This window comes from Chrysemys picta, chromosome 22, assembly GCF_011386835.1.
Source record: "Chrysemys picta bellii isolate R12L10 chromosome 22, ASM1138683v2, whole genome shotgun sequence".
Classification (NCBI taxonomy): Eukaryota; Metazoa; Chordata; order Testudines; family Emydidae; genus Chrysemys; species Chrysemys picta.
This window is the reverse complement of record NC_088812.1, coordinates 9,341,576-9,361,546: the sequence shown is the minus strand read 5'-3', so window position 1 is coordinate 9,361,546 and position 19,971 is coordinate 9,341,576. Positions and strand designations below refer to the sequence as shown.

General features: G+C 59.4%; 1 protein-coding gene across 1 annotated transcript in view; it reads right to left on the bottom strand.

The window, feature by feature from the left end:
* Positions 1–215: 215 nt before the first annotated feature.
* ILVBL (ilvB acetolactate synthase like) overlaps positions 216–19,971 on the bottom strand; it is a 33,273-nt gene continuing 13,517 nt past the window's right edge. The window contains exons 2-16 of the mRNA XM_005279382.4: positions 17,785–17,954; positions 15,410–15,611; positions 14,329–14,456; positions 13,739–13,877; positions 10,602–10,713; positions 10,428–10,527; positions 9,648–9,745; positions 8,748–8,884; positions 7,791–7,925; positions 5,882–5,996; positions 3,673–3,842; positions 3,155–3,225; positions 2,616–2,687; positions 1,960–2,065; positions 216–1,438 (exon numbers count right to left, since the gene is read on the bottom strand). Of these exons, the coding sequence (XP_005279439.1) occupies positions 1,260–1,438; positions 1,960–2,065; positions 2,616–2,687; positions 3,155–3,225; positions 3,673–3,842; positions 5,882–5,996; positions 7,791–7,925; positions 8,748–8,884; positions 9,648–9,745; positions 10,428–10,527; positions 10,602–10,713; positions 13,739–13,877; positions 14,329–14,456; positions 15,410–15,611; positions 17,785–17,916 (1,896 nt within the window). The 5' untranslated portion in view covers positions 17,917–17,954 and the 3' untranslated portion in view covers positions 216–1,259. The remainder of the gene's footprint in view (positions 1,439–1,959; positions 2,066–2,615; positions 2,688–3,154; positions 3,226–3,672; positions 3,843–5,881; positions 5,997–7,790; positions 7,926–8,747; positions 8,885–9,647; positions 9,746–10,427; positions 10,528–10,601; positions 10,714–13,738; positions 13,878–14,328; positions 14,457–15,409; positions 15,612–17,784; positions 17,955–19,971) is intronic.

The window sequence follows — 19,971 nt, the reverse complement described above, 5'->3', positions numbered from 1 at the left end:
TGGCAGCTGTAAGTAGTACACCGTAAGTAGCAAATTCCTACGGGGAGCAATTTAATATTCTGCACCCAGCACTCCATACAGTTTCGGAACCCCGATGAGGCCCTCAGGCCCAAAAGTTTGCCCACCCCTGCTCTAGGCCACCAATCCTGTCAAACCACCATGTTAACCATTAGATGGTGCCCTTCCCACAGAGCAGCTATAGAGCCACACTTGGCCTGGTGCCATCATTCTCTTTATTGTTGGGGGAAACCCTGTGGGTGGAGTGCATGTGCTTGGAGAGAGAGAGAGGGAACCGCTCTGTTAACATCCCCATTAACCGCGGACCACCCCCCCTGCATGACCACGCCACCTCACACTACGGCAATGGAGAGCTTGGCACCTGGGGCTGGGAGCAGCAGCACGCATGGCCCTGCCTGTGCCCTTTGAACATGCAGGCCCTCCCTAGGCTCCTAGGTGTGGCAGCGACTGGAGCCCAGCAGGGAAGTGGCGGTGCAATGGCAGCTCCTGGTGCTGGCTATGGGACTGGAGAGCATGGCGGTGACAGGCCTTGCCCAAAGCTACTCAGGCTGGTCAGCCAGGGAGCTGCCCTGGTAGCGCATCGTAGGGCGTTGGGGGAATCACAGCCCTGGTGGATCTGGAGTGACTCCTGCCAGCTTTCCCTCAACCAAGGCTCTCAGCAGGGCCCAGCAGCTCCACTTCATCCAAAGATTAGGCCTAGGCCAGGCTCCTGCCCCAGAGAGAGTCATCAGCCAACGGCCCTGGCTTGCAGAGCTGGGCAACAAGCCCCCCCACCCCCACCCCTCAGTGCCAAGCCCCTCAGAAATCCAGCCCCAGTGCCCATCCCTAAGCTGCCCAGTTGGAAAGCAAGACCCCCCTGCTGTCACCAGAACCAGATCCCTGCAGCTGCTCTCACTACTGGCAGGAGCTTGCCAAAGCACAATGCCCATCTCCCACAGAAGTAGGCACCTGCCCAGTGCTGAACTGAGAGAAGCTTCCTTGTCCCTGCTGCCCTGAGGCTCTCTTCAGGTTGATCCCTACTGGCCAGTGTCCTGGCACTGGTTACCTGTTGAGGGGCTTGGGTTAGGACCCCAGTCCCTGGTAGGCGTGGCTGTGTCAGTCTGCAGCAGCTCTGGGGCCAGAACGAGGAGGATGATCAACTAAACGCCGAAGGGAGTACTGTGCAGGTGTCTGTAGGGGGCCCAAGGCAGGCTGCTGCACCCTGGTGTGGGCAGGGAGCACTGCCGGGCCTGGTCCCAGCCCTACACGGAGATGGAGCCCTCCCGGAAGCTGGTTCTGCCGATCAGGGCGTTGATCAGGGTGGGGTGTCCCTCCCTGCAGGCCTCCTGCGCCGCCTGGATGATGTTGTCCATGCAGGCCTCGTCCTGGCGGCTGAGTAGGAAACCTTTCCCTCCCAAGCCTTCTGCCACCAGGTGGTAATCTGCGCAGGGAGGAGACCGGCTGTTAGCAAAGCTGCTGCAGCGGGGCCTGGGCACGGCAGTGACAGCCCACATAGGCCACTAAGTAGGCAGAGCTGGTTCCAGGAGGGTGGCGACAATGGCACACCAGATGTGAGTGGCAGGCAGAAGGGAGGGATGGAAGGCATGCTGGGGTCTGCAACTTCCAGGAATGCAGTGGAGAACACTGGCAGGGAAGGCTGGGAGGGAATCCCCCAGCTCGTGGGGACCAACCGCAGAAGGAAGGGGCCGTTCAAAGTTCCCTTCCCCCGGGGAGCCCTGCTTGGATGGGCAGAGCAGGCATCAGTGCTGGGCTATGAACCCAGAGGTGTGATGGGACTTGCACCAATTTTGGGAACATCCCGCTTTCCGTCCCTCGATGGGAGTGGCCTGCAGGAAGCAGCACACAATGGCAGCACGATCCGGAGGCATGCTGCTGCCATCACTGCGCAGCGTCTTGGAGTAATGTCCCCAGGGCAGCCGGCTAATGGGCACCAAGACTCACCCACATAGGCCAGGCCGCAGGCCACGTTGCTGCCCAGCAAGGGGACCTGCTCACGGGAGATCTGACTCCAGCAGGCGTCGTTCCCCACCAGCGCGATGACGGGCGTCTGAAAAAGCAAGGAAAGTGCTGCTCCCCAGGCACCAGAAGGGAGGGGCGAGGTCCCGTGCCCCACCCCCTCCACCCTCAGTACCCTGTCCTCTCTGCCCTAGGGCCCTGCCCTGCCCCCTCCCACTACATTGAGTCCATGCCAGCTCCTGTTGCCTTGGAAAAGGAACTGCAATGAAGGGGAGGCTGTGAAGGGGCCTGGTCACAGGTGCTGCCTGGACTAACTACAGGACCCCAAAACCATTTGCAGTGTCTCCAGGGCTGTGGCCACTCCCACATGTGCAGGGCCCCTTTAGTCCTCACTTTGTGTGTGAATTTGGGGCAATGTGGGGTAGCTGGGCCTGGTCCCCAAGGGGTCCCTGCCTGCAGCGACCCCATTGGTGCGGGTAGCTGGGCCTGGCCCCCAGGGGTTGCTGCAAGCAGGGACTCCATGGCACGGGGTAGCGGGGCCTGGCTCCCAGAGATCATTGCAAGCAGGGACCCCATTGGCGCGGGGTAGCTGAGCCCAGCCCCCCAGGGTCCCCATTGGCACGGGGTCAGGGGGAGGTTACCTTGTGACGGACGAAGGTGTCAAACTCCATGATGCTGTAGCCGAGGGAGCCGTCTCCGTAGAGGATCCAGACCTGAGGGTGGGGGAGGGAAGTGAGGTTCCCCTGGCAGAGCCCTTGGAGGGGTGAACACTTCCCCCCACATTAACTGGCGCAGAAGGTGTGAGTGCTGGCGCCTGCCTCCCAAAGGGCTGGGTGTTAGTGTGGGAAGGCAGGCAGTGTCGGGGGCCCCAGCGGCTCAGAGAGAGGCCTCTGGAAGTAAGCAGGCAAAGTGAGGAAAGCAGGAGGGAAGCTGGGAGCCTGGGGCCAGGAGAGCCAACGGAGGATTCAGGAGACAGACCAGAAAGCCTGGGAATGTGGCATCCCCTATACCAGAGACCCTCACCAGAGCCTTGGGATACCCTGCCCCCATGGCAAGCCTGGTTAAAGCCCCCATCAGGGTGAGGGGGGCACTTGCCCTGCCCATGGCACTTGTTAGAGCCCCCCCGGCAGGCCATGGGGGCACCCCATTAGAGCCCTCCTCTGGCTGGCTGGTTACTGACCTCAGAATCCGGCCGGCAGAGTTTGGCGCCGAGAGCAAATCCTCCTCCGACACCCAGTGTCCCAAAAGCTCCTGGGGAGAGAGGACAATGCGGAGGGGATGCCTGACCCCGCCCAGGCATGCCAGGGAAAGCAGGGGATGAAACCAACCCCTGTTCCTTCCTGAACCCAGCCCTCACTGAGCAGAGGGGCTGCTGAGTGGCTCAGCGTCTCCTCACCTGCTCCCATGGGCTACCGTGACCAGCGGGGAAAAACGGGGTCAGCTCAGGGCAGCCTCAGGCTTGCCCTCCAGTGAGGCTGCCCAACTGCCCCCTCAGGCATTGTCCTTCTTGGCCCAGGGCAGCAGGCTGCCAGGGGCATAGGTCCCACATCCATGGGGCAGGAGACTACCAGCCCCAGCTCAGAGCTGTGGGAGTGGGGCCCTTGGCTCAGCTGCACTGCAGAAGCCTTGCAAGGGATCTGCCACCGTCAGCCCCCATGACAGATGGTGAGCAGTGCCAGCTCCAGAGACCCCCATTACCCGGGTCCAGCCAGAGCAGGGGCCCCCAGGGCCGCACGATGTAGGCAGCGCTCCCCACGAAGTCGCCCCCGTCTAACACCAGCAGGCTGTTCTCGGGCAGCAAGTTGTCCATGTGGTGTAGGAGCTTGAGTGGGTTCAGGTGCTGCTCCATGGGCTCTTCTGACTTCTCTCTGTGCACACAGAAGGGCAGTCACTGGCACGCCCAGGAGCCCGGCCAGCCCCTCACAGCATGACCAGGACAGCGAGCACCTGGGAGTGCCCAAGCTCTGGGAGTACACAAAGGTTCAGCTCCCAGATAAACCCATTCACCACACTTCTGCTGCCCGGCACAGGCCCGAGCCCTACAGCCCCTCCCTGGGCAACACTGCCCCCTGCTGCCTGGCACAGCCCTGAGCCCTACGGCCCCTCCCTGGGCAACACTGCCCCCTGCCGGCCAGTACAGGGCTCAGCCCTACAGCCCTTCTCTCGGCGACACTGTCTCCTACTGCCTGGTACAGGGCTGAGCCCTATGGCCCCTCCCTGGGTGACACTGCCCCCTGCTGCCTGGCACAGGCCTGAGCCCTACAGCCCCTCCCTGGGCGACACTGCCCCCTGCTGCTGGCACAGGGCTGAGCCCGACGGCCCCTCCCTGGGCGACACTGCCCCCTGCTGCTGGCACAGGCCTGAGCCCTATGGCCCCTCCCTGGGCGACACTGCCCCCTGCTGCCCGGCACAGGCCTGAGCCCGACGGCCCCTCCCTGGGTGACACTGCCCCCTGCTGCCCGGCACAGGCCTGAGCCCGACGGCCCCTCCCTGGGCGACACTGCCCCCTGCTGCCCGGCACAGGCCTGAGCCCTACAGCCCCTCCCTGGGCGACACTGCCCCCTGCTGCTGGCACAGGGCTGAGCCCTACAGCCCCTCCCTGGGCGACACTGCCCCCTGCTGCCCGGCACAGGCCTGAGCCCTATGGCCCCTCCCTGGGCGACACTGCCCCCTGCTGCCCGGCACAGGCCTGAGCCCGACGGCCCCTCCCTGGGTGACACTGCCCCCTGCTGCCCGGCACAGGCCTGAGCCCGACGGCCCCTCCCTGGGCGACACTGCCCCCTGCTGCCCGGCACAGGCCTGAGCCCTACAGCCCCTCCCTGGGCGACACTGCCCCCTGCTGCCCGGCACAGGCCTGAGCCCGACGGCCCCTCCCTGGGTGACACTGCCCCCTGCTGCCCGGCACAGGCCTGAGCCCGACGGCCCCTCCCTGGGCAACACTGCCCCCTGCCGGCCAGTACAGGGCTCAGCCCTACAGCCCTTCTCTCGGCGACACTGTCTCCTACTGCCTGGTACAGGGCTGAGCCCTATGGCCCCTCCCTGGGTGACACTGCCCCCTGCTGCCTGGCACAGGCCTGAGCCCTACAGCCCCTCCCTGGGCGACACTGCCCCCTGCTGCTGGCACAGGGCTGAGCCCGACGGCCCCTCCCTGGGCGACACTGCCCCCTGCTGCTGGCACAGGCCTGAGCCCTATGGCCCCTCCCTGGGCGACACTGCCCCCTGCTGCCCGGCACAGGCCTGAGCCCGACGGCCCCTCCCTGGGTGACACTGCCCCCTGCTGCCCGGCACAGGCCTGAGCCCGACGGCCCCTCCCTGGGCGACACTGCCCCCTGCTGCCCGGCACAGGCCTGAGCCCTACAGCCCCTCCCTGGGCGACACTGCCCCCTGCTGCTGGCACAGGGCTGAGCCCTACAGCCCCTCCCTGGGCGACACTGCCCCCTGCTGCCCGGCACAGGCCTGAGCCCTATGGCCCCTCCCTGGGCGACACTGCCCCCTGCTGCCCGGCACAGGCCTGAGCCCGACGGCCCCTCCCTGGGTGACACTGCCCCCTGCTGCCCGGCACAGGCCTGAGCCCGACGGCCCCTCCCTGGGCGACACTGCCCCCTGCTGCCCGGCACAGGCCTGAGCCCTACAGCCCCTCCCTGGGCGACACTGCCCCCTGCTGCCCGGCACAGGCCTGAGCCCGACGGCCCCTCCCTGGGTGACACTGCCCCCTGCTGCCCGGCACAGGCCTGAGCCCGACGGCCCCTCCCTGGGCGACACTGCCCCCTGCTGCCCGGCACAGGCCTGAGCCCTACGGCCCCTCCCTGGGCGACACTGCCCCCTGCTGCCCGGCACAGGGCTGAGCTATGGCCCCTCCTGGGGTGGCACTCTGGGGACAATGCCACCCTATCAGCTCTACACCTACCGGTTTGCTTTCTCCTTCCTTTGGTCGCCATCTTTCAGACTTGCTGCCCAGTCCTGAGGTGGTGAGTAACTTTTGAGGCCTTGGGAAAGGCTCAGGAGGAAGGAGCCAGCATCTCCTGCGGAGAGAGTGGGCAGCATGAGATTTTGGCCAACCTGACAGGCCAACCTGAGCAGGAGCTGGTCCCATGGGCCCCGAGCAGCACCAGTATCGGAGCAGAGCCAGCCTGTGGAGGCACAGCTGAAGAGCTTGGTTACGTGCCCCAGCCAACGTGATATGGCTGTGAAAAAATGCGGTCTTGGGATGCATCAAGTGAGGTATTTCCAGTAAAGATAAGGAGGTGTGAGTACCGTTATACAAGGCACTGGTGACACCTCATCTGGAATATTGTGTGCAGTTCTGGTCTCCCATGTTTAAGAAGGATGAAATCAAACTGGAACAGGTTCAGAGAAGGCTACTAGGATGATTCGAGGAATAGAAAACCTGACATATGAAAGGAGACTCAAAGAGCTTGGCTTGTTTAGCCTAACCAAAAGAAGGCTGAGGGGAGATATATTGCTTTCTATAAATATATCAGAGGAATAAACACCAGGGAGGGAGAGGAATTATTTAAGCTCAGTACCAATGTGGACACAAGAACAAATGGATATAAACTGGCCATCAGGGAGTTTAGACTTGAAATTAGACGAAGGTTTCTAACCATCAGAGGAGTGAAGTTCTGGAACAACTTTCCAAGGGGAGCAGTGGGGGCAAAAGACATATCTGGCTTCAAGACTAAGCTTGACAAGTTTATGGAGGAGATGGTATGATGGGATAGCCTAATTTTGGCAATTAATTCACCTTTGACTATTAGCGGTAAATATGCCCAATGGCCTGTGATGAGATGTTAGATGGGGTGGGATCTGAGTTACTACAGAGAATTTTTTCCTGCGTGTCTGGCTGGTGAGTCTTGCCCACATGCTCAGGGTTTAGCTGATCGCCATATTTGGGATCGGGAAGGAATTTTCTTCCAGGGCAGATTGGCAGAAGTCCTGGGTTTTTTTTTGCCTTCCTCTGCAGCGTGGGGCACAGGTCACTTGCTGGAAGATTCTCTGCATCTTGAAGTCTTTAAACCATGATTTGAGGACTTCAATGGGCTCAGACACAGGTTTGATACAGGAGTGGGTGGGTGAGATTCTGTGGCCTGCATTGTGCAGGAGGTCAGACTAGCTCAGGGGTAGGCAACCTATGGCACGCGTGCCAAAGGTGGCACGCGACCTGATTTTCGGTAGCACTCATACTGCCCAGGTCCTGACCACCGGTCCGGGGGCCTCTGCATTTTAATTTAATTTTAAATGAAGCTTCTTAAACATTTTAAAAACCTTATTTACTTGACATACAACAATAGTTTAGTTATATATTATAGACTTATAGAAAGAGACCTTCTAAAAACTTTAAACTGTATTACTGGCACGCGAAACCTTAAATGAGAGTGAATAAATGAAGACTCGGCACGCCACTTCTGAAAGGTTGCCGACCCCTGGACTAGATGATCATAATGGTCCCTTCTGACCTTAAAATCTATGATTCTATTGCCAACAGCATGGTGGGCAGGCTCAGCAGACAGGTGGGTGCTGGGAGGAGTGGGGCAGGGTGTGGCTGAAGCACGCACCTACCTTCCAGCGTGGGTCTGCTGCCATATGAACCACTTACTCAGCGGGGTCTGTTCCCGTCAGCTCTAGTGGTGATTCTGTCATTCCATCTCCTGTGCCTGTTCTGCTCTCAGCAGGAGGGGGGCAGGCTGCTCCCCGAGCCTGGGCAGCAGTCTAGGCACTCGCTGAGACATGGCGTGGGCAGGAGCAGGGGAAGGCCAGCAGCGGCAGAATGGGAGCGGATTCTGAGGCAGAGCGCCGAGCGCCCGCCTGCCCCTCACCTTGGATGGCCACGCGGGGCTTCCAGAAGACGTCCGAATTGCGCAGCATCAGGGCACGGTCCCGGTTGATGGCAATGACTGTACTGCGCCGGCTCAGCACGCGGCCGTAGGACAAACGGAAATCACACACTGTGCCTGCCGGGGGCAACACGGGGATGAGGATTAGGTCGGCTCCCCCACCCCGGAAGCTCCCCTCCCACCCCCCCCGAGCCCCATAATGCCTCGAGCATAACCCCTCCCATTGCCCATCCCATCACACCCAACATCAGGCTCGTGCACCCCACCCCATAACCCCCCAGCATTACCCCCCCACTGCCACTGCCCAGCCCCACTACACCCAACATCAGGTTCCCCCACCCCATAACCCCCCAGTATTTGCCACCCCAACTGCCACTGCCCAGCCTCACCAGACCCCAACATGAGGCTCCCCCATCCCACCCCCTCCGCACAACTTCCCAGCATTACCCCCCCATTGCCCAACCCCTCCAAACCCCCACATGAGGCCCTCCCCCCACACAACGCCACTGCTCAGCACTACCACACCCAACATCAGGCTCCCCCACCCCACAACCCCTCAAGCATTACCCACCCCCCACTACTGCCGAGCCACAACACACCCATCAAGCTCCCCCACCCCACAGCCCCATAACCCCTTGAGCATTATCTCCCCGCCACTGCCCAACCCCACAACCCCAAGCATTACCCCCCCAACTGCCACTGCCCAGCCCCACCACACCTCCACAAAAGGCTCCTCCACCCCACAACTCCGCAGCCCCTGTTGAGCATTACCCCATGCCACTGATAACCCTCAGCCCCACAACACCCCATCTCTAACCCCCAGCCCTGCCCCACAACCCACTCCACTGACGTGCCATCCCAGCTCCCTGTCACTCCCAAGTCCAGTGGCCCCAAGGTGCGACACCCTCCAGGCCAGTTCCCATGCTGCCTTCCACAGACCTGCCAGAATGACCAGGTCAGCCTCCTTCAGCACCTCTCGGCGGTTTTGGCGGATATGTAGTGGGCTGTTCCTTCCCAGCATGCCCCGGGCCATCCCACCCAGGAAGCAAGGGATGCCGAGGGCCTCCAGGGCTTCCCTGCAGGGCACAGGGAAGGGTTAGCTCTCAGCAGCTGAGTCACCTCATGGCAAAGGGATACTTCACACTACTATGAACATGGGCGCTACCAGCGCAGCCCCCATCTGCGTGTGCACTCAGACAGCTGAGCAAGTGGAAGTGCGTGAGAGGCGGGCGTGCGCGGCAGGGTGCAGCAGCGCGCCTGAGGAGGGAATGCATGGCAGTGGAGGGCATGCATGGCAGGGTGCATCAGTGCATGAGGAGGGTGCATGACAGCCAATGAGCAAGGTATTGTGTGTGTGTGAGAGAACACGAACGTGTGAGAGTGCGGGGAGCACGCGTGGCAGGCGGACACGCCACGTGCTTGTTTCTTGGAGGGGAAGACACATTTTTGGTTAATTAAAGGACAGCCCCTTGAAACCAGAGGAACCAGGTGCCAAAGATGGCTCTGCCAGTGAGCCTTAGCCTTGCCGTGCAGACCCTGTGCCATCCGGCTCTGCTGGTGCCCCTCAATCCCAACCTGCAGCTCCCTACTATTCCAGCTCTGCTGATGTCCCTCTGTCCGGTCTGACAGCCTTGGGTCTCTTTCGGTCAGGCCAGGACAGACAGTGGCTCTCACTCTGTGTGCACGTGGCCACTGCGGGAAGCCACAGCCACCAGCCTGCAGATGGGCAGAGCTGAAAAAGCTGGGTAAAAGCCCCGAGGGCTGGCCAGCAGCGCCCCCCGCCCCCACAGAACCGGGGGCAGGGCAGAGAGAGGACTCTGAATGGAGCTGACTCTTCACCTGAGCTTCTCCACAGGCGTCGGGGGCAGGGTCACCTGGCTGCCCAGGAGCATAACAGGCTTCTTGGCACGGCTGACCAGTTCCACACACTGCTGCACCTGCACGCAAATGGGAAGCACCATCAGAGCCTGGCAAGGCCAGGGGTCAGTGCAAAGGTTAGGCAGAGCCTGGCAGGGCCAGCAGTCACTGGGGTCAGTGCAGTTGTTGGGCGCACCCTGGCCAGACCAGGAGTTATTGGGGTCAATGTAGCAGCTGGGCGGAACCTGGCAGGGTTGGGCGGGGCCGGGTGGTCAGCGGGGTCAATGCCAGTGGCTGAGCAGCTGTCACATGGCCCCTGGAGGTGCTCCTGGGCAGAGTTTAACCAGTGGCATAAGGATGAGGAAGGAACTGGCAGGGAAGCTACAAGTGGGGATCTAGCAGGAACCACAGAGGGGTGAGGCAGGGGAGGACAGGAAAGAGGCTGTGCCCAGCTCTGAGGACAGATAGCGCCAGCACCACGGGAGGTGGCAGGCAGAGAGAGGTGAAGGGCTGGCAGAAGGGGCTGGCACCAAAAGGTTGTAAAGTGACAAGGACCCCAGGGACCCCCTGCCCTGCCACAGCGCAGCAATGCTCCTCCTCGCCTCTCTTCTCCTTCTCAGGGCAGGGTCCAACAGAGGACAGGCTTGTTGTGCGGGGGAGGGCAGTGTGCTAATGAGGAGCTCTGGGGGGGAAGCTCCCAGTCGGGCGGGGAGGAGATGGGCTCCCTGAAGGGAGGGAGCACCAGGCCCCAGGGGCTCTCACCTGCTCTGCTGTGGCCTGTGGCACCTGCACAGGAAGGGGGGAAAAGTCCCTTGTCTCCCAGGCCCCTGCATACAGGTTTCTGAGGTGGTTGCCCAGGTACCTGCAGGCGAGGTGGAGGGACAGTTGTTAGCTCCCAGCTCAGCGCTGCCCTTGGCAGGACAGGGCTGTACTCACCAGTTGATGACTCCACCCAGCAGCCCTCTAGGGGTCTCTTTGAAGCCCAGCTCCTTCTCCACCAAGTAGTATGGGTAGAGCACATCGATCGGGAACTCCACAAACACAGGGCCTGTAGCACAAAAAGCGATCGTCAGCCAGCCATGGCCCCACAGGGCATGGGCAACCCAGGTACCATCCCTACCCTGCAGGGCATGGGCAACAGAGGCTCCCACCTTGTCCAATGCCAACGCCCCAAATTATCACCCCGCAGGACATAGGCAAACCAGGATCCAGCCCCGCCCAACACTGACATCCTAAATTGTCACCCCATAGGGCATGGGCAACCCTGCCCCTGCCCAATGCTGAAGCCTCACAGAACTTGGGCCCTGCCCAATGCTGATGCCAATGCCCCACACCATCGCCCAGCAGGGTCAGGGCAGCCCAGACACAAGCTATTCCAATACAGAGGAAAGATACAAAGAGCCACAGGAGAGGGATCAGGGAAGAGCCCCGCGAATGATTAAAGGTTTGGAAAACCTTTAATCATTCGACATTGGTGAGGCCTCATCTGGATTACTGTGTCCAGTTTTGGGCCCCACACTACAAGAAGGATGTGGAAAAATTGGAAAGAGTCCAGCGGAGGGCAACAAAAATGATTAGGGGTCTGGAGCACATGACTTATGAGGAGAGGCTGCGGGAACTGGGATTGTTTAGTCTCCAGAAGAGAAGAATGAGGGGGGATTTGATAGCAGCCTTCAACTACCTGAAGGGGGGTTCCAAAGAGGATGGAGCTCGGCTGTTCTCAGTGGTGGCAGATGACAGAACAAGGAGCAATGGTCTCAAGTTGCAGTGGGGGAGGTCCAGGTTGGATATCAGGAAAAACTATTTCACTAGGAGGGTGGTGAAACACTGGAATGCGTTACCTAGGGAGGTGGTGGAGTCTCCTTCCTTGGAGGTTTTTAAGGCCCGGCTTGACAAAGCCCTGGCTGGGATGATTTAGCTGGGAATTGGTCCTGCTTTGAGCAGGGGGTTGGACTAGATGACCTCTTGAGGTCCCTTCCAACCCTGATATTCTATGATTCTATGAAAACATGCCTTATAGTGATAGACAAAAGGAGCCGAATTTAATTAGCTTAACAAAAAGAAGGTTAAAGAATGACTTGATTGCAGTTCTTAAGTACCTACTGAGGAACAAAAAAATTGATACTGGTCTCTTCTGTCTAGCAGAGAAAGGTATAAAACGATCGAAAGGCTGGAAGTTGGAGCTAGACAAATTCAGACTAGAAATAAGGTGCAATTTTTTAACAGTGAGAGTAATTATCCACTGGAACAATTTACCAAGGGTGGCTTCTCCATCACTGTCAGTTTTACAATCAAGATGGGAAGTATTTCTGAGAGAAGTGCTCTAGTTCTAACACAACTACTGGACTGGGAGCAGGAATTGTTTCAGTGACGTTCTCTGGCCTGTGCCATGCAGGGATCAGATGGGATGATTACAATGGTCCCTTCTGTGAATATATGCAGGGCAAGGTAACTCACAGTGTGGACAGGGAGCTGTGCAGCCTGGAAAACCCCAGTCAGGAGGCAGAGAGAAGTGGGTCTCCGCCCAAGAGAGGTGATGGCTGGGAAGCCCAGAGTGGGCGCCCTTGCTGGACCACAGAGGGGGAAATATAGGTTCAGTTGCTCTGACCTGTGATAAACCCCACTGCAGCCCAGGTGCTGGCTGGCCGCAGCTCCCCAGCAGCAGTCACACTGCCCCACCTCTCCTGGGGCTCACACCCGCAGTGGAACATGGATTGAGTTTCATGGGGAGGTATCGAGTTCAGGACTCTGTGAACTGGGATGGGGACCCTGGCAGGGGGCTAGGGCAGATGTTCCTGGGAGCCAGCAGTGCTATCGGAAAACGGGGCTGGGACCTGAGAAAACAGGGCTAGGAAAAGAGTGAGGGGGGATTTGATAGCAGCCTTCAACTACCTGAAGGGGGGTTCCAAAGAGGATGGATCTAGACTGTTCTCAGTGGTGGCAGAACAAGAAGCAGTTGTCTCAAGTTGCAATGAGAGAGGTCTAGGTTGGATATTAGGAACCACTATTTCATTAGGAGGGTGGTGCAGCACTGGAATGGGTTACTTAGGGAGGTGGTGGAATCTCCTTCCTTAGAGGTTTTTAGGGCCCGGCTTGACAAAGCCTTGGCTGGAATGATTTAGTTCAGGGGTCTCAAACATGTGGCCCGGCAGCTCCCCGCACCCCCGCCGAGTTTACCTAGAGCGTCTCTGGCCCGGCGCGCACCGGGAAGCGGCCGGAACCTGGGGGAGGGAGGGAGGCCACAGGGTCCCTCCAGGTACCTCCCCCGAAGCTCCCATTGGCCACAGTTCCCAGTTCCCGGACAATGGAAGCTGCGGGGGGCGGCGCCTGGAAGCAAGGACAACACACAGACCCCTGTGGCCCCCCCCCAGGTTCCGGCCGCTTCCTGGAGCGGTGTGGGGACAGGACAGGCAGGCAGGGAGCCTGCCCTCTCCCCGGTGTGCGCCGGGCCAGAGCCCACCCCCTGAACCCCTTCTGCACCCTAACCCCCTGCCCTGAGCCCCTGCCACACCCCACCCCCCTCCTCCACCCCACACCCCAACTCCCTGCCCTGAGCCCCTTGCTGCACCCCGCACCTCTCCAGCACCCCACCCCCCTGCCCTGAGCCCCTGCCACACCCCTCTTGCATCCCCTGGGGGCAGGGAGGGGGCGGAGTTGGGGTGGGGATTTCGGGGAATGGGTTGGAATGGGGGCAGGGAAGGGGTGGGAAGAGGTGGGGCAGAGGCGGAGCCTCATGGAAGGGGTGGAGTAGGGGTGAGGCCACAGCAGCGGGGTGAGGTGTCAGTGATGTGGCCCTTGGGCCAATGTGCTAGTCCTTATGTGGCCCTCGTAGTCGTTTGAGTTTGAGACTGATTTAGTTTGTGTTGGTCCTGCTTTGAGCAGGGGGCTGGACTAGATGACCTCCTGAGGTCTCTTCCAACCCTGATATTCTATGACCTACATTCAAGAGAGTTTGATCTGACAGTAGGAGTGAGAGTTGTGCGATGGGTCTAGTGAGACCTGGGTAGGAAAACCTCCCAGCCCATTAATCCTTTGCTGCATAGGAGGATAAGCCCCAGAAGAAAGGCTTTTACCTGGAGTGCCGGACTGTGCTGCCGCGATGGCCCTTCGCAGTGTGGGGACGATGTCCCGCACAGTCCTCACTGACGCACAGAACTTGCAGAGTGGCTTGAAGAGGCACAGCTGGTCAATGTCCTGGAGAGCACCCCGGCCCTGCGCAGATAGACAGACCTGCAGTCCATGCTCCAATGGCCCTGTAAAACCCACTGCCTGAGGATGCCCCCAGCCAGGCTGCTTCCTCCCCAGTGACCAGGCACAGTGGGTGATAGGGCCGTGCCCCTCTGAGTGTCTGTCTGGCAATGGGGCAGCAGAGATCATTGGGCTGGGAGGGATGAGACCTCACAACCAACAGGGACGTGGTATTGACCCTGGGTAGAGGTGAGGAATGCAAGTGGGGCTGGCTGTCCCTCTTCCCCAGCAGCGTGGTCTAAGTCAGACTACTCCTGCTCCACACACCGGTGCCAATTTGGCCCTTCTGCTTGGACAGCTCCAGCTGCTTGAGACTGGGGCAGGAATGGTTTTCCTGCTGTGGTGTGGCAGCACTGGGCACCCGCCTGCCATGACATGGCAGCAACCTCTGCTATCGGTAGCACCACAGACTCACCTTCTGCAGCGTGGCAGCTGCCCCGCCAATCAGCAGCACTGGGGATTCGGCCATCTGGGCATTCTTTACAGCCGTCACGGTGTTGGTTACCCCAGGTCCCGCTGTTACCGCGGCGACTCCGACTGTCCCTACAATGCAGAGCAGCCAGCCCACAGAAGGGCAGATGTGAACAACTGCATCCTTACCACAGACAGGTGGGCAGGCCAGGCAGCGGGGGGACAGGGAACAGTTTAGGGCAGGCGGCTGGAAGCCAGATTGCATGCACCAGCAAGCCTGTGCATTGTTCCCCAAGCCAGAACAAGAACTCAGGTAATGATCTGCCCATTGCTCGGCTGAGCTGGTCACTGCCCCCGTTGCGTGTGGTCCTTTCTGTTGCTGGGGAGAGCTGGTCACTGCCCCAATGCCCATGGCCATGCCCCTGCCCATGACAGGGGTGACCTGGTCACTGCTCTGTTGCCATGGCCATGCCCCTCCCACTTCTTGGATGACCTGGTCACTGCCCCCTGCCACCCATGGCCATGCCCCACCCACTGCTGGGGCAACCTGGTCACTGCCCCGTTGCCCATAGCCATGCCCCTGCCTACTGTAGTATGGCAGACACAGCCTTAGGAGGAAGGTCCCACAGTGAGTCCCACTGCACCCAGCTGAGGACAGAACATGGAGTCAGTCAGTCTACGTCCCCAGCTCCCTTTTCCCCCTGTGCCTCCCTGTAGTGAGGCGGATTGACTGCCCACAGACCCAGAGAGGGAGGAGCCTCTCTTTGAACCCTGGTGGGCGGAGCCACACCACGCTCAACCCTCCGGCCAGAAGTTAGTGGGCGGGACCAGAGGGGGGAGGTGCCACTCCCCCCAACAGACTGCACTCCCACATGGGGGCTGGCCTGTCACAGCATGTTCCTGCCAGCAGAGGCTGACAGGTGAGCTGGGCACAGATGAACTGGGTGGGGGCAGGGCAGAGCCCATGCCTCTGGGAGACATGGCTCTGCTGAGGACCTGCCTGCAGGGGGCACCCCAGGCAATGTCCTTGTGCTGGGGGAGCCCCCCACCCAGACCCTGGGCTGGTCTCCTTGTGTGGTGTGTACCTGAGAGCCTGGCGACTGCATCGGCAGCAAACACAGCTGTGGCCTCGTGTCTTGTGTCCACCACGCGGATGCCCAGCTTCTCGCTGGCCACCAGGATGGGCGAGATGTGGCCTCCTACCAGCGTGAACAAGTAACGCACCCCATGGGCCTTCAGGACCTCTGCAACAAGCTCCCCACCGTGCCGGGTACTCTTCGGCTCTGCCTGAGAAGGATAGGGACCATCAGAGCCCTGGCCCATCAGCACAGAATGCGCGGGCGAGGCAGGATACAGACCAGCAGAGGTCAGCCTAGCAGAGCACCAGCCTGGCAGGGCAGGGCAAGGGGGCCGGGTCAGGATGCAGACAGGGCGAAAGCTGGCCCGGCAGAGCAGGAGGCGGGGGCCGGGTCAGGATTCAGACAGGCCGAGCGCTGGCCCGGCAGAGCAGGAGGCGGGGGCCGGGTCAGGATGCAGACAGGCCGAGCGCTGGCCCAGCAGAGCAGGAGGTGGGGGCCGGGTCAGGATGCAGACAGGCAGAGCGTCAGCCTGGCAGGGCAGGAGCTGGGTCAGGATGCAGACAGGCAGAGCGCTGGCCTGGCAGAGCAGGAGGTGGGGGCCGGGTCAGGATGCAGACTGGCAGGCGAGGTCCAGGGCATGACGCAGAGCACCTGGCCCGCAGAGCAGGGCACTGGGCCTGGGTCAGGACGCCGACTGGCAGAATATCGGCCCACCAGGGCAGGACACAGACAGCAGAGCACCAGTCTGGCACAGCAGGAGGTGGGGTCAGAAGCAGACCAACAGAGTGCCAGCCTGGCGGGGCGGTGTCTGGATGGCTCCCCGTGGACGCTGTGAGGAGACATTGTGCAGGGCAGGGATGGTGCTAATGGCCAGAGGCGTGCAGCTCCAGCACACACTGGGACCCAGGGATAACCAGCTAGTGACCTGGTTGGCTCTGAACATGCTGTGTGCCCATCCCCCACCTGATTAGGAACCCTGGCAGCTCGTGGTGAGTTGTCATGCAAGGAGTCTAGGTTGGCACGTGGCCTGTATCCAATCCGGCACCATGTGACTCTGCAGGGCAGATGGGATCCCCGGACATGCCCATGTAAGCAGTTTGGCTGGCTCCTCCTTCCAGCCAGCTCTATGGGCAGTAGGGTACCCCAGAGAGCTCCTGGGGCAGCTCAGAGTGCCCAGAGCACGTGTAGACATGTCCTGATTAAGAGAGGATTGAACAGTAGCCTGGATTTCCCCAGAATGCACTGCCACAAGGCATGGGGATGCTGCTGCATGGACATGCCCCCGCTGTGTTTGCAGGGACCAGTGAGGTAAGAGCATCCTAGGTCCCTATTGTGTGGGCAGCGTGTGATGCTTCCTAGGGCTCTTCTCACAGGTAGGGCCTTAGCAAATTCTCTGCCATGAAAAACGCATCACAGATGGTGAAATATGATTTCCCCCATGAAATCTGGCACCCAGCTGGGGACTCCTTGGGATTGAGACTTCCTCTTCCCCTGCAGGGGTTGCTCCCCGGGCCGCTCAGACCCACCGCTGGGATCTCCCCTGGTTGCAGGAAGTTCCACGGCTCCAGCTGTCACATCCTTGCGCTGGGGTGGGAGACTACTGGAAAACCAAACCTATGGTAATCCACCCGCCATACCTTTTGACCCTCACTTCTGCACTGCTGCTGCTGGCAGCAGCGTTGGCTTTAGAGTTGGATGCCCAGCCAGCTGCGTTCCGCTCTGGCTGCCGAGCTCTGAAGGCAGTGCCCCTGCCGGCAGCAGGGCAGAGGTAAGGGTGGCAATGCCATGACCCCCCACCCCACACACAACAGCCTGGTGAGCCGTCTTTTGGGTCAGGACCCTGACGGTTACAACACAGTGAAATTAGATGTAAACATCTGAAAATATGAAATTGACTAATTTTAAAAAAAAACTGGCCGTGAAATTAACCAAAATGGACCGTGAATTTGGTAGGGCCCTCCTCGAGGGACTTGAACACAGAGAAACCCTTTGATATCCCTCTCCCCTGGGAGGTAACCAGTGCAGGTGCCGGGTCCCCTGAGAACCAGCATGCGAATATGGGACCTCCCGAGCACAAACACCCCCTGGACAGGGAGACTTTTCCACCAAACCCACAGGAACTCCCGCCACCTTAGCTATGGAATCAGGAGAGCAGCGCAGGGCCCTGGGCATTCCTGCGGGGCAGCCCCACCATGTGCACTTCTGCACTTAGCAGCCTCACCAGCACATAGTCCTGGGTAGCCACCAGTGCAGTGAATCTGTCCCGGGATTTCAGTGCAGATGCTACCCAAGCTTCCCTCATGCACCTGCATTCCTTGCCATCCTTTCTAAGCCTTGTATGACAGGAGTCTATGTGAAAGGGGGAGCTGACTTAGCTTTACCTTATGCCAGAGCTGGTAGATCAGCCCCAGTCTGTGAGCTGCCCCAAGCAGAGCTGTCCCCAGTGTCCCCAGCAGCACAAGAAGCCAGGCACTGGAGCAGCTGCTGCTGGGTGAGACAGAAGCAGGATCCATGGAGGCAACTTCAATGGCAGAGTCCCCAACACACACTCCTGTTGCAAAAGGCAAGCACAAAACATAACCAGTCACTCCCAGCCTCTCTTCCACTCCCTGCCCCTGGCCAGAACGGCCAGTTCCTCTTCCCCCATCACCAAAGCAGCTGGCCCCTCTTCCCTCCCACACCAGAGTGGTCAGATCCTCCCCCTGCTGCCAGAGTGGCCAGGCCCTTCCCCACCAGCATCAGTGGCTGGCGAGTTCCTCTTCTGGTACCAACTAAACCCTTCTGCTGCCCCTTGTGCCAGTTTTTTACAGCCCGTGCATAACCAAGACGGTGCCATGATGGAGACATCATCTTTCACCACGGCGGGTGTCTAACACTGATGTAAAGTGGGACATGGTGCTGAAACTGGCTCTTACGTCTGCTGTACCAGAGTGCCAGGAAAGTGCCAGACTTGCCAGCAAAGCCCCAGACTTGCCAGCAAAGCCCTTAGGCTCCGCAGGCTAGAGACCTGTGGATACAGGGTGTCCCCTTTACTAGGCTGTTCCATGGTGCTCCCAACCGTAGTGTGCCTCCCAGCCAGACATGAATGCGCCTTCCCAAGCCTATGGGAGGAGGCAAGGCACATCATCCCCATATTAAAGATGGGGAATTAAGGCACAGCAGGATGAAATGCCTTGTCCAAGGGCACCCACGGAGACAGTGGCAGAGAACAGTACCCAGAAGTCCTGGATCCCAGACCTGTCCTTTGGCCTAGATCCCCTCCTCCCACACCACAGTTGAAGTGCAGGCAGCGTTCGGAAATGCAGGTTCCTGATCTGTAAGGAGTTCTTGGAGATGGACTCTGCACATTCACCCCTTCTGGAATGTGCCAGTTCTGCAAGCTGGACTCTTCTCACAGTGGTGCTCACTGGAGTTCTCTTGTACCTCTACCCCTCACATCACTGGCCCTGACCCTTAAGAGGTGAGACTATAAAAGGAGGGGTTTGGCGTGCTGGTTGGCTCAGTTCCTGCACCACTTCCTCAAGTCTGACTGTAAGTAGGACTCTGAGCAAGAGGGAAGGCGGCCAGGGAGCACGGATGTGCAGGGTCTATCTTGGAGAACCATGGGGAGCAACCTTCATTTGTTCTGCCAGCGGCCTCTACACATACCCACTTCTGGGAGACTGACAAGCAGCGCTCCTCCTGCAGTGGAGTGGGATGCGGAGGCCTAGCTAGATAAGAACCGCAGTGCTGCCTCACCAAACTCAGCAGCCAACGTAGCTGTAAAATCTAGCGAAAGCGTAAGCTGAGCACTAGGTGGCAGTTCTGAAGCTCTCCAATACAGAAATATGCATAAGGCAGGCCATGGAAGCAGCCTTCGCCATAGTCAAGTGTGCCCTTGTGGAAGCGGAACACAGGTGTGTTTACAACGCTCCTCATTACAGAGTCTAATCTATTTGGAAAGCCATTGGGATGTGAATGCCTGATTGTTTCTCTTTTCCCGATATGACGGGGCTCTGACGGGTTGGATCACAGAAACCCTCTTGGGAGCGGCCACCCGATGTGCCAAGACTACCTCTGCTCCTGCCTTCCCTGCCAGCTCGGGACCCCAGCACCCTGTCCTGCTGAGCCAGACACTCCCATCTGCTCCAACAAAGACCCAGGGTCTGAATTACTTGCCCCAAAAGCTGCAGGTTTACTTGAAAGCAGCTAACAGAAGTGTTCTTGTCTTTAACACCCAGATGCCCAACTCCCAATGGGGTCTAAACCCAAATAAATCCGTTTTACCCCGCATAAAGCTTATACAGGGTAAACTCATAAATTGTTCACCCTCTATAACACTGATAGAGAGATATGCACAGTTGTTTGCTCCCTCAGGTATTAATACATACGCTGGGTCAATTAATAAGTAAAAAGTGATTTTATTAAATACAGAAAGTAGGATTTAAGTGGTTCCAAGTAGTAACAGACTGAACAAAGTAAGTCACCAAGCAAAATAAAATAAAACGTGCAAATCTATGTCTAATCAAACTGAATACAGATAATCTCACCCTCAGAGATGCTTCAGTAAGTTTTTTCCTCAGACTGGA